Source organism: Onychostoma macrolepis, chromosome 08, assembly GCF_012432095.1.
Source record: "Onychostoma macrolepis isolate SWU-2019 chromosome 08, ASM1243209v1, whole genome shotgun sequence".
In the NCBI taxonomy this organism is placed as follows: domain Eukaryota; kingdom Metazoa; phylum Chordata; class Actinopteri; order Cypriniformes; family Cyprinidae; genus Onychostoma; species Onychostoma macrolepis.
The window spans coordinates 24,025,159-24,037,557 of NC_081162.1; the positions used below are offsets into that span (position 1 = coordinate 24,025,159).

At 32.9% G+C, this 12,399-nt stretch overlaps 1 protein-coding gene across 3 annotated transcripts in view; it reads left to right on the plus strand.

Moving 5' to 3' along the window:
* Positions 1–12,399, plus strand: part of slc6a8 (solute carrier family 6 member 8) — a 46,303-nt gene that overhangs the window by 28,243 nt on the left and 5,661 nt on the right. For all 3 annotated transcript variants that reach the window (XM_058785829.1, XM_058785830.1, XM_058785831.1), the window contains exons 8-11: positions 7,519–7,631; positions 10,115–10,252; positions 11,060–11,162; positions 11,338–11,438. In XM_058785829.1, the coding sequence (XP_058641812.1) occupies positions 7,519–7,631; positions 10,115–10,252; positions 11,060–11,162; positions 11,338–11,438 (455 nt within the window). The remainder of the gene's footprint in view (positions 1–7,518; positions 7,632–10,114; positions 10,253–11,059; positions 11,163–11,337; positions 11,439–12,399) is intronic.

Genomic DNA, 12,399 nt, shown 5'->3' on the forward strand with positions numbered 1-12,399 from the left:
GGTGCATCTCAATAAATTAGAATCTCGTGGAAAAGTTCGTTTATTTCAGTAATTCAACTCAAATTGTGAAACTCGTGTATTACATAAATTCAGTGCTCACAGACTGAAGTAGTTTAAGTCTTTGGTTCTTTTAATTGTGATGATTTTGGGTCACATTTAACAAAAACCCACCAATTCACTATCTCAACAAATTAGAATATGGTGACATGCCAATCAGCTAATCAACTCAAAACACCTGCAAAGGTCTCCTGAGCCTTCAAAATGGTCTCTCAGTTTGGTTCACTAGGCTACACAATCATGGGGAAGACTGCTGATCTGACAGTTGTCCAGAAGACAATCATTGACACCCTTCACAAGGAGGGTAAGCCACAAACATTCATTGCCAAAGAAGCTGGCTGTTCACAGAGTGCTGTATCCAAGCATGTTAACAGAAAGTTGAGTGGAAGGAAAAGGTGTGGAAGAAAAAGATGCACAACCAACCGAGAGAACCGCAGCCTTATGAGGATTGTCAAGCAAAATCGATTCAAGAATTTGGGTGAACTTTACAAGGAATGGACTGAGGCTGGGGTCAAGGCATCAAGAGCCACCGCACACAGACGTGTCAAGGAATTTGGCCACAGTTGTCCTCTCCTGAACCACAGACAACGTCAGAGGCATCTTACCTGGGCTAAGGAGAAGAAGAACTGGACTGTTGCCCAGTGGTCCAAAGTCCTCTTTTCAGATGAGAGCAAGTTTTGTATTTCATTTGGAAACCAAGGTCCTAGAGTCTGGAGGAAGGGTGGAGAAGCTCATAGCCCAAGTTGCTTGAAGTCCAGTGTTAAGTTTCCACAGTCTGTGATGATTTGGGGTGCAATGTCATCTGCTGGTGTTGGTCCATTGTGTTTTTTGAAAACCAAAGTCACTGCACCCATTTACCAATAAAATTTTGGAGAACTTCATGCTTCCTTCTGCTGACCAGCTTTTTAAAGATGCTGATTTCATTTTCCAGCAGGATTTGGCACCTGCCCACACTGCCAAAAGCACCAAAAGTTGGTTAAATGACCATGGTGTTACTGTGCTTGACTGGCCAGCAAACTCACCAGACCTGAACCCCATAGAGAATCTATGGTCTATTGTCAAGAGGAAAATGAGAAACAAGAGACCAAAAAAAAGATGAGCTGAAGGCCACTGTCAAAGAAACCTGGGCTTCCGTACCACCTCAGCAGTGCCACAAACTGATCACCTCCATGCCACGCCGAATTGAGGCAGTAATTAAAGCAAAAGGAGCCCCTACCAAGTATTGAGTACATATACAGTAAATGAACATACTTTCCAGAAGGCCAACAATTCACTAAAAATGTCTTATGAAGTATTCTAATTTGTTGAGATAGTGAATTGGTGGGTTTTTGTTAAATGTGAGCCAAAATCATCACAATTAAAAGAACGAAAGACTTAAACTACTTCAGTCTGTGTGCATTGAATTTATTTAATACACGCGTTTCACAATTTGTAGTTGAATTACTGAAATAAATGAACTTTTCCACAGCATTCTAATTTATTGAGATGCACCTGTATATATATATATATATATATATATATATATATATATATATATATATATATATATGTATATGTATATGTGTGTGTTTTAAAAAACAAACTATTAAAAATGACAAACATAACAAAATTACTAAAAATAACAAAATTACTACAAGTTTAAAACCTATTAACATTTAAAAAGGAAATTAAAAATATTAAAATAAAAACTAAATATTAATCATTTATAGTTACTAAATTTATAGTTTATAAAAATGAATAAATATGACCAATTTAAAATACAAATAAAAACTAATAGCATCTCGATGCAAAAATAACACTGGTTTAAATACTGCATTACATGGAAGAGGCAGATTTTATTTTATTTGGGATACTTGGATTTCAGTCTTCAGAAACCTGGAATATGATTGCCTGCATGTTTTTTTTTTTTTTTAATGAAATAAAATATAAAAAACTAAAATATTGTATGATGTTTTTGGCATAAAAGCATTATAAACAGAACCCAGTGGAAAAAATATGATATGGCCCCTTTAAGAAAACATCAAGAATGCACGTGCGCACGCTCACACACACACACACACACACACACACACGCGCAGACATGTTTTAAATGTACGTGTGTAGGAATGAGTGTGAGTGTGAGTGTGAGTGTGTGTGTGTGTGTGTGTGTGTTGGTCCTTGTCTTCTAGTGTGTTATCTGTCAGTGTGATGTTTAGAAATAGATTTCTAGGTCTAAATGAGGCGTTCTGTGTCAGTGTGCTTGTGTCGTGATGTCCGAATGGGTTGTGATGTGCTGTACTTCCAGACGATTTTGAGAAGGAAACCATCGATGCATTGTTTGTGGCTTTTTCTTATTTTTCATTTTCCTGCAGCACACAATCGGATGACAGTTATAGTTAGAAAGCGAACCAGATTCCCCATCATAAACTTGATGCTTTGACTAGTTTTCCTTGATTGTCTTCAGTCCCGTTCTATATATATATATCTTGTGATTCATATATATTTATTTATATCTCTATATCTATATTTTGGCTTTATTTAAGTATTAATTTAAGGATTATTTAACCAGGAACTTTGCCTCTTGAGATGTGCACATCTCGATTTCAAGAGGGGTCCTGGAGCAGTCTGCCAATGCAGGTAAACCTCTGATATCTAATGTTAGCATTTACACCTCTACTACAGCCCAGCCCTAAAGTCAGCACCTACGACCGTCTGCCGCACAGGCAGGGCAGGCCCGACATGCACAGCGTAGCCTAGCCTCATTCCACAATCAGGCTCATCCATCTTAAGAGACAAAGCCAACGTGTGGAAAAACTGTACACCACCGGCACTCAACACCTGCTTTAACCCCAACACGATAAAAAACGCTAATGTCTAGCACTAACCTAACAGTTGCTTGATGTTAATATAAGGCACGTCTCTCTTCTGGCTCTTCACCGTGTATTTCCATTACATTTGCCTGGATCTTGCTACATTTGTGAGAAATCAGGCCTAGCTGTAAGTTAAAAGCCAGTGTAGTGATATCCACTGGTAATACAAAAATATCCCACCTCTACTATTCCTTAAAGGGGTCATATAAAGAGAAATTTAAGTTTACGTGATGTTTTCAATGAAAACTTTGAAAACACAGCAAAATAAAAAGAGCATTTACTGAAACTAAGCTGTAAAAATGGCTCTTTTTTTGAATATGAATGCATCAGTGATGCCTGCTGTAACTTGGCCTGTCACAGTAATGTAATAATGACAAACTATGGTGCATATATGATTATCCCTAAATACCAAGTTTGGTAATCCTAAACTCCAAGCGCTAACTAGTGTAAAATGTGTAGAAAATATGTTGAAATGTGCTGATCCTGTTGTAGAAGAATCTCAATGTTTGATATCAGCGACTGAAGCTTATTTTAATAGTCCTCACATTAAAACTATTTAAGGATAAGGTGTTTGATTTTTCTATTATAATAATTGCAAGGTTAAAATTTCACCCATTAGGGGTGGGCAAGGCAAGGCAAGTTTATTTATTATTATTATTTATTGTTTATTTATTAATTTATTAGATTAAATAAGAATAAGAAACTAATTACAAGCAATAGGACAAAAAAATGACATTAGAACAATTAAATAAAGAATGCGTCATATATTGTTTAAAGTAATTAAATGTATAAAACACTACATATTCTTCACTGTGTATTTATTCTTATTAAAGTTATTAAAGTGATTTAGTCAAGAGCAGTGAGAGATTTTCTCTCTTCTGTTGTTTGATTAACATAAATGACAGACAGTGGGAATATTAGACTGCTGTCACTTTAAGAGCTGCCCGGATCCAATACACTGTTCCATGTGTTTTCTTTCTCAGCTGTTTGCTTTCACTTACTGTGTTTATCAGGATGCTTACAAAGACATTTTGACACATTCAAGTGTGTATTTAACCATTCGAGGTCTATAAATCGGCATAAATAGCTCTCTCAGACAGCATGCACATACAGCGAAATTAGTTATTTTTCACTGCAGATTGTGTTTCAACGGCTTAAAATCACTTGGTTTTTAACCGCAATGTTTACAAAACGATAGTTTTCGTGACCACGTAGCACAGCGACGTCACATGAGCGTGTAACTGCAATAGATACGATAGTCCAAAATTTCTACCCACCCCTACCACTAGGGCTGGGCAAAAAAATTTATTTTTCGATTAATCGTTTTTTTTTAATGACGTCGACTCTATCGATTCTCAAAAGCCGCGAATCGATCTTTTCCGGTATTTATTTCAGCACGCATTTAAAACAAGATCTGATTAATGTGATTCTTATCATTAGTCTTCTCCACTAGATGTCACCCTTATTTAACGATGCGCGATGTTACAACAGAAAGCCTGTCATTCATTCAGTGCTTATCATGGTGGAGATACTGTTGATGAGAACCAAGAACAAAACCATACGTGTGATTCGTAATGCTCAGGTGAAATGAAGCATTTGATATCACGCATAAGGCGCCATGATTTCCACAATGAATGAATGAATGGTGGATGGCGCGACGCACTGTTTTGTTTACTACACACATACTAAAGCGCAGACGACGCTCGCGGTGTTTTCATCTTCTGCCGTCTCACTATATGATGATATTAACACACTGCTGCTCTAAGAGTCATTTCATTAGCATTTTACAGTTTAATTTGAGAAAACTACCGTCATATCACTTGATACACAGCAGCTGCAAGTTCCTCACGGCAACCTGTCAAAATAAAGGTTTAGTTTAACGTTAAGAGCAGTCTTAAGACTCAATGCTACTACTACTAATAAATATTAATAAATCTTTATTTTTAAAGGAATAATCCCAATTGTTTTCTTTTTAATTTTAACAGTAAACCTCTGTTGTGCAGCACTTTGTTTGCCAAAAAATAAAAGGGTTTAATTTTCATTTGATTAGGATAAATTAAATTTTTTATTTTTTTATGCCTTCATCTGATTACCAGAAAAATTAAGAACATTTTATAGGGCCCTATTATTGTTTAAGAAAGGACCCTATACAAAAAAAGAATAGGTTTAAAATACAGGTCTGTGGTTCTTAATTTCTTTTTATTAATTCACTATTTGTAAACTGATGTTTACTGTTCATTTTGTTAGAAATATCAATAGCTTTTGTATTAAAACTATATTCACTGAATGTAATAAAAAAATTGAGAATCGAAATCGAATCGAATCGGGACATCTGAATCGATACCCAGCCCTACCTACCACCCATAGAAACTTGTTACGATTATTCAAAAATAGAAGCTAAAATTATCAGAACATTAATGGAGATATATTTGATAACTGCTTTCAAGATTGCAACATTAAACACATACATATATATACAGTATATGTTTTACTTTTTTCGCAATTGCTATCAGATTAAGAAAAATGTAACCACTGACTTCTTAATATTTTTTTATTCACATTTTATTATTTATGAAAGGTTTATCTATAAACTAATTATGAACTGTAAACTGTAAAATTACCATAAATTAATAACAATACTATTTCAACATATGTCTGAAGCATCAGTTGACACCTATAACACCTATAATTCCTAAAGACCTAGAGTAAAATATATAGAAAATATGGTAAAGCATGTACTGTTCCTGTAGAATCTCAACATAAGAAATCAGCGACTGAAGCATATTTTTAATAGTCTTCACATGAAAACATTTTAAGGATGATGTATGAGGGTTTTATATGATATTAATGTTTGAAATGCCACACACAGAAATTTGTTAGTTTATTCAGTAAAATCTAATCTGAAATTATTATCAGAACATTGGTGGAAATGTTTTTGATTACTGATTTTAAGATTACAAAAATTACTTCTAAAAAAAGTTATTTAGGCACATTTATTTACTTATTTATTTTTTCAATCAAGAAAACAACATAACCACTGATATTTTTTTTTAAAGATATTGTATTCAAATTGTATTATTATATAAATAAATGTTTATTTAAAAACTAATGCCATAATATTACCATAACAGTATTGTTATATTAATAATAATATTTAAACATGTGACTCACTCTATAACATGGCCCTCTGGTCACACTAATGTAATATTGACAAAGTATGACATATATTATTTTTCTTAAATGCTTAAAGAGCTAACTAGAGTAAAATGTATGCACAACCTGATATTGCCAAGTGCAACGTGTTCCTGGGTCAACATATTTTGTTGACCCTGGAACAACATTTTAATCCAAAAATATAATCTTAACCATATTCCTACACCTAAACCTAACCTTACCCATGAGTAATCCCTAAAATCTGAGGAACTGATAGATGAATTACACTGATGTACAAGCACCAAACACTGATTATAATCCTAAACTTCACAAAAATTATAAACTGGTTCTTGAAATCTGATTGGTTAATCACAATGTTGTTCCAGGGTCAACAAAGATGTTGACCCAGGAACACGTTGCACTTGGCAATATCAGGTTTGGCAAAATGTATAGCTAATACATTAAACCCTGTGTTGATCCTGTTGAATCCTAACTTTAGGCTGAAGTTTGTTTTTTAACCAGATTTCTGATCAGTCTGAGTGGCTCATTTCCATGTCTTATAAATCTATCACAGTGCAATTCAGGCTGTTTTTGATGGATGGAGCAGGTGGAAACAATGCGAGTGAGCACAGCTAAACTTCGCTTCTCATTTCATATGCAAAAAGAGGGTGCATACATAGAAGTCATAAAGGCAAAACAACCCATTTATCATGAAAATCAACTAAACAATGATTCTTTTACAATGAAAATTTTTACAAACAGCATCAGTGGAATAAATTAAATAATAAACGAGTGATATGACCCCTTTAAGTGTTTAGTTTTGCTTCTGTTATGAATAAAGTCACACAATGCACAGTTATCAGCCGACTCAATTCAGTTTACATTTCTTCATTTCGCAGAAGATTTTTGTGTCCCTTTATGTTTTAGGACACAAATCAAGTTACAGAATATTTCAGATGACAAACTCAAGACTTAATTTTGTGTTCAGTTTGTCTGCCATAAACTAACAGTATTGTAAATTTGAGAACTTGTGTGCTGTGATACTTACTAGTATTATGGCAGATGACTAACGATTTAGATGGCCTCGATGTTAGCATGCACTTACATGCCTCTAACGACACGCTGCCTACACGACATTACGGCTTATTTACGGTAAAAAGCATTCGACTGAAATGATCGATATAGAGGAGCAATAAAAAACAATAAACAGTAGGAAAACTCAACTCCCCGCGCCCCTTTTTTCCACGAGCTCTCACTTCGTTTCACTTCATCCAGGTGCTTCTATCTCTCATTCTCTCTCTCTCTCTCTCTCTCTCTCTCACTCTCTCTCTCTCTCTCTCTCTGATTGAGTTCTATCTCTCTCTGTTCCGTTGGTGCTGTATGTGTGTATGTGTGTCTGAGATGCGGGCGGCCTGTAGCCCATGGTGACACGTCTCTCATGTTCCTCTTCTCCCCACAGGCCCTGGTTTGGCGTTCATAGCGTACCCTAAAGCCGTTTCTCTGATGCCCGTGGCTCCGGTGTGGGCTGCCCTATTCTTCCTCATGCTGCTACTGCTAGGACTGGACAGTCAGGTCAGTTCACATACAGACATTTTAAGGATCACGTGTGTGGTTGTTATATGATATGAATGGCCACAGTTTAAAATGCCACCAACAGAAATCTGTAAAATTATTCTGTAAAATCTGGAGAAAAAAAAAATATATATATATATATATATATATATATATATATCTATCTATCTATATATATATATATATATATATATATATATATATATATATATATAAATAAAAATATATGATTTAAAAATATTTGCAGAACATCGATGGAGATGTATTTGATTGACACTGGAAGAGATTGACCCCCCAAACAAAAGTAAATATTTTTAATGGCAAGATAAATGTAACTACTGACTTTAAAATATTTAAATATATTATATTTAAATATGTTAATTAATATTTTAGTGTTCATAAAAATATTTATCTATGAACTAATATTGTAATATTACCATGAATTGTTAATAATGTTTTAATGCCATCAAATCAAGAAAAATGTAGTCACTGATTTAATATTTGTATTCATATTTTTATATATATATATATATATATATATATATATATATATATAATATTACTATAATATTGCCATAATACTGCCATAAATTAGTAATAATATTTTAATAATAATTTATATTTTAATCAAATCAAGACAATTTTTTTATAGAGTGATATTTATAATATCTATTAAATATAAATTTAAATGAAAAGAAATCTAAAAATATTTTCAGAACAGTGATAGAGATTCATTTGATTACTGCTTTTATGTTTATGACACTGAAAAAAAATACTTAAAAAATAAAATATTTTTAATGCCATCAGATTAAGAAAAATGTAACGGCTAGATGTACAATATCTATTAAATCAGGGTTCCTCAAGTTCAGAGGCCAAGCGGGCCGCATTTAAACTACATACAATATGAAGGGCCACAAATTACAATTTGCATCATCAGACTTTATTTAAGACAATATTTGCAGATTTACTGATTTAGAAATACAGTTTATTACTTATCTAAGTCTTGCTTCTCCTTGTCCTATTTAAAATAATATATATATATATTTTTTTTTGTTTGTTTTAATGAGTAAAAATCTGGAACAAAAGTTTGTTTTGCTATATTGAACAGAGTAGCCTATTGAACAAACTCAAAATGCTAAAACTAAAAACATTCTTGAGCAAACATAGTTCACATAGTACTTTAGAAAGAAGTATTATTTTTCATATTTATATTAACTATATTGTATCAATATTTTATTTTTAAAATAGATATCACTATTCTCCCACCATGATTCTGAAAAAAAAGACAACTAAAAAAATACCATGTAATTTACTAGTTTCTAGAAAAAAATTGCTGCTGTCTATTTGTAGAATACAATATTCTACGAATTGATAAAAAAGTTAAACAAATGATTCATAACTCATAACTCATAACTTCATGACTTGCTCATAAAGACTTCACTTGTTTCATTCCTGAATGAATCAATGTTTTTTGAACGAATCTCAGTTTAAGTCACTTGTCTCCACCTGCTGGCGTTACATTGTAATTGATACAATCTTTATTTGAAGCATTGTCACTTTTAATAAGGTGATTTATTCTATTTTGATCGCTTCTGTAGACAGCAGTGTTTATATCCGAACTATAAACTTTTATTCCAGTACTTTTGTGATTATTTGAATGTTTGTAACACAGAAATAACGATACAAAAGACTTTGTAAAGATGTTGCATATAAGTAAACTGCTCTCTCTGGATCAGCGGCAGCGCGAACGCAGATTTGAACGTTACATTGTGATTTAAGGCTTTAATAGACAATCCTGTCATTTATAAACAAGATTGCATGGGTGATTGAATCTGTTTGCGATCTGACTATTTATTTAAATATCCAACAGTATACGACAATAAACATACGACGCGACAATATATGGTTTAACTGTGTTCTTCAAGCCATCTCTGGCATTTTTGTAATAATAAAGTATATTTATAATCCAATGATAATCGCCATTGCCTTTACCATATACAGTAGAATATATTATCTGCCTCGTTCTGTGACAATATACTTTATTGTATATTATAATATACTATTAAAACTAAAATAATTTTTTTTTTAGTTCAATATCATTTTCATTAGTAAGAAACATTAACTGAAATAAAAGAAATGCTGAAACAATTAAATAACTAAAACTAAAATAAAAATTATTTTAAGAAATAGACATTTAAAAAACGAATAAAAATGACAAAAAATGCAACTTTAACTAATTTGAAAATTAAAAAAAACATTAAAAATATTAATAAAAACTATAATAGCAGAATAACACTGCCATGAAGCTGAAGTTCCAAATGTGGAAATTATTAAATCTAACTTGAACATTTTCCTTTCATGTGCTGGAGAATTACCCTTGTGTGTTTGATTAAAATATCACCACGCAACTGAAAATATTTTGAGTTTGATTTCGAAGTGAGCCCATTAATAACACATCTGACCCCTATGTTTTTTTTCTGCAGTTTGTTGGTGTGGAGGGTTTCGTAACTGGCATTCTTGATCTTTTCCCTGGAAAGTATTACATGCGCTATCAGCGCGAAATCGCTGTGGCGATCTGCTGTTTATTATGCTTCATTATAGATCTCTCCATGGTTACACAGGTGAGTCCTCAGCTGTGAGAATATCAGCATCAGTCGTGTGGCTCTCCATTAGTCAGATAAGAATATAATGGTTTGTCACAAGTCCTTTCTCTGGGTATTAGATCATCATGCTCTCATTCAGAGGCTGATCTTTCTTCATCAAAACTGCTGTCGTATGTGGGAGTGACGTGACTCATAAAGCTCACAGTGACTCAAAGCTTTACATAAGGACACTTCAAAGAATCAAAGTGAAAATAACCTGACAAGTAGCTTTTGTGATATTTATTCATTTGTGTTTTTCAAACACGGATGAAGGTGACAAATTGTTGTGAAGACAACATGAAACAACATTCATGACGCATATAATTCACTCACTTCAGGGTGAAACCAAATATTAATAATGCAGGGTGGAACTAGAAATTTGATCAGTGAGCTATATTATTGGTTACTTTTTTTTTTTTTTTTTGATTATGGGAAAATAATACCTAAAACTAAACTAAAAACCTCCATTGTGACATATTTTTGTTTTATACAATATAATTTAAGGTTTATTGCTAGAAAATAACAAAATTACAAGTCAGGGTTTATGTTTATGCCCTAAATTTGCAAATTGCAAATCTCATATAATATGAATATAAAATTGCAATGCTCATATAATATTTCATTTTAATTTTCTAAATAAATGCTGTTCTGTTGAGCTTTCTATTTATGTATCAAAAGATGTATCACGGTTATTGTATTTATTTTTTCTCTGTGATTGCACTGATTGTGAGATATTTATGAAGAAAAAAGGGTCTATTTTGATTTCGTATCAATCTGCGTTTACAGGGAGGGATGTTCGTCTTCCAGCTTTTTGACTACTACTCAGCCAGTGGAATGACCCTACTGTGGCAAGCATTCTGGGAATGCGTGGTTGTCGCGTGGGTTTATGGTGAGAATCTCTTCATGCAGCTGTTTTTCCATTCTCTTCTCGTCTCATCAGTTTCTCATGAGTACTGTAGGCATTTCTCTTGTAAGGATATCCTGTAGGACCCTGTGCTTACAGTAACACTGCTGTAATCCCACACACACCCAAAAGAGCGCTGACTTCATGCCACTGTGTGCAGGTGCTGACAGGTTCATGGACGATATTGCCCGTATGATCGGTTACCGGCCATTCCCGTGGATAAAGTGGTGCTGGTCCTTTATAACTCCATGTGTTTGCATGGTGAGTGCTGGAAAATACTCTCACCTGTTCATGCATTTTAAAAATGGTTATGCCTGTCAATATTTATGCCATTTAACCCTTCTCTTGTGCTCAAAAGCTCTATATAACTTTTGTGCTTTTGTTTTGGTTTCCGTGCAATTTGCCAAAATTCAACACTATGAAAAAGATTAATGTAAAAACAGAAAAAACTCTGTTGTAGCTTGTTTTTATGCTCAATATAAGCTGCACAGACACAAAAAACAATGTTTTTTTTTTTTCCATTACTGTCTGAATATGTATTGGGTTATTTTAGTATCACTTAAAATACATTTTCTGTTTTCATTTTCTCATTAAAGTTTTTGTCGTTTTGCATTAGTTTTTTTTTTAAATGTTTATCTTTTTTATCATTTTAATTTCACTTTTATTTATTTTAGTACATAAGGATGAACTAACTGAAAATGAGATAATGACATATTTCAAGTAACGAAAAAATCTTTTATGTTTCAAGTTTTAGTGAACTATAATAATCCTAGTATATAACGTTAATTGTACTTAGTGTAAGTAATGTTTTTTGCTATTTGAACTACTTCTGCCTTTTATAATTTGTAATGTTCTTGTAATTGAGATAAAAAAAAAACTTAACGAGCAAAAACAGTGAATTTTCCTTGGAAGTCTTCAGTTTCGAATAAACATTGAGTTTTAAATATCATAAAGTCTCATGTATTTCATATTTAAGTGTTTAACAAGCAATACAATAAATAAATAAATAAAATAAAATAAATACAACAAATGTTTTGTTTTTTTACCTGTTTTTAAGTGTTGACTTGGCAAATTGCATGGAAACCAAGGAGGTCAATTCGACCCACAACACAGAAGTCGTAACAAATTTGTAGAGCCTTTCCAAAACACGTCCATGTGTCAAAACTTTGCATGCTCATTCATGACCCTAAATGAGAACTATTTACAAAATGTCCAGAAATAA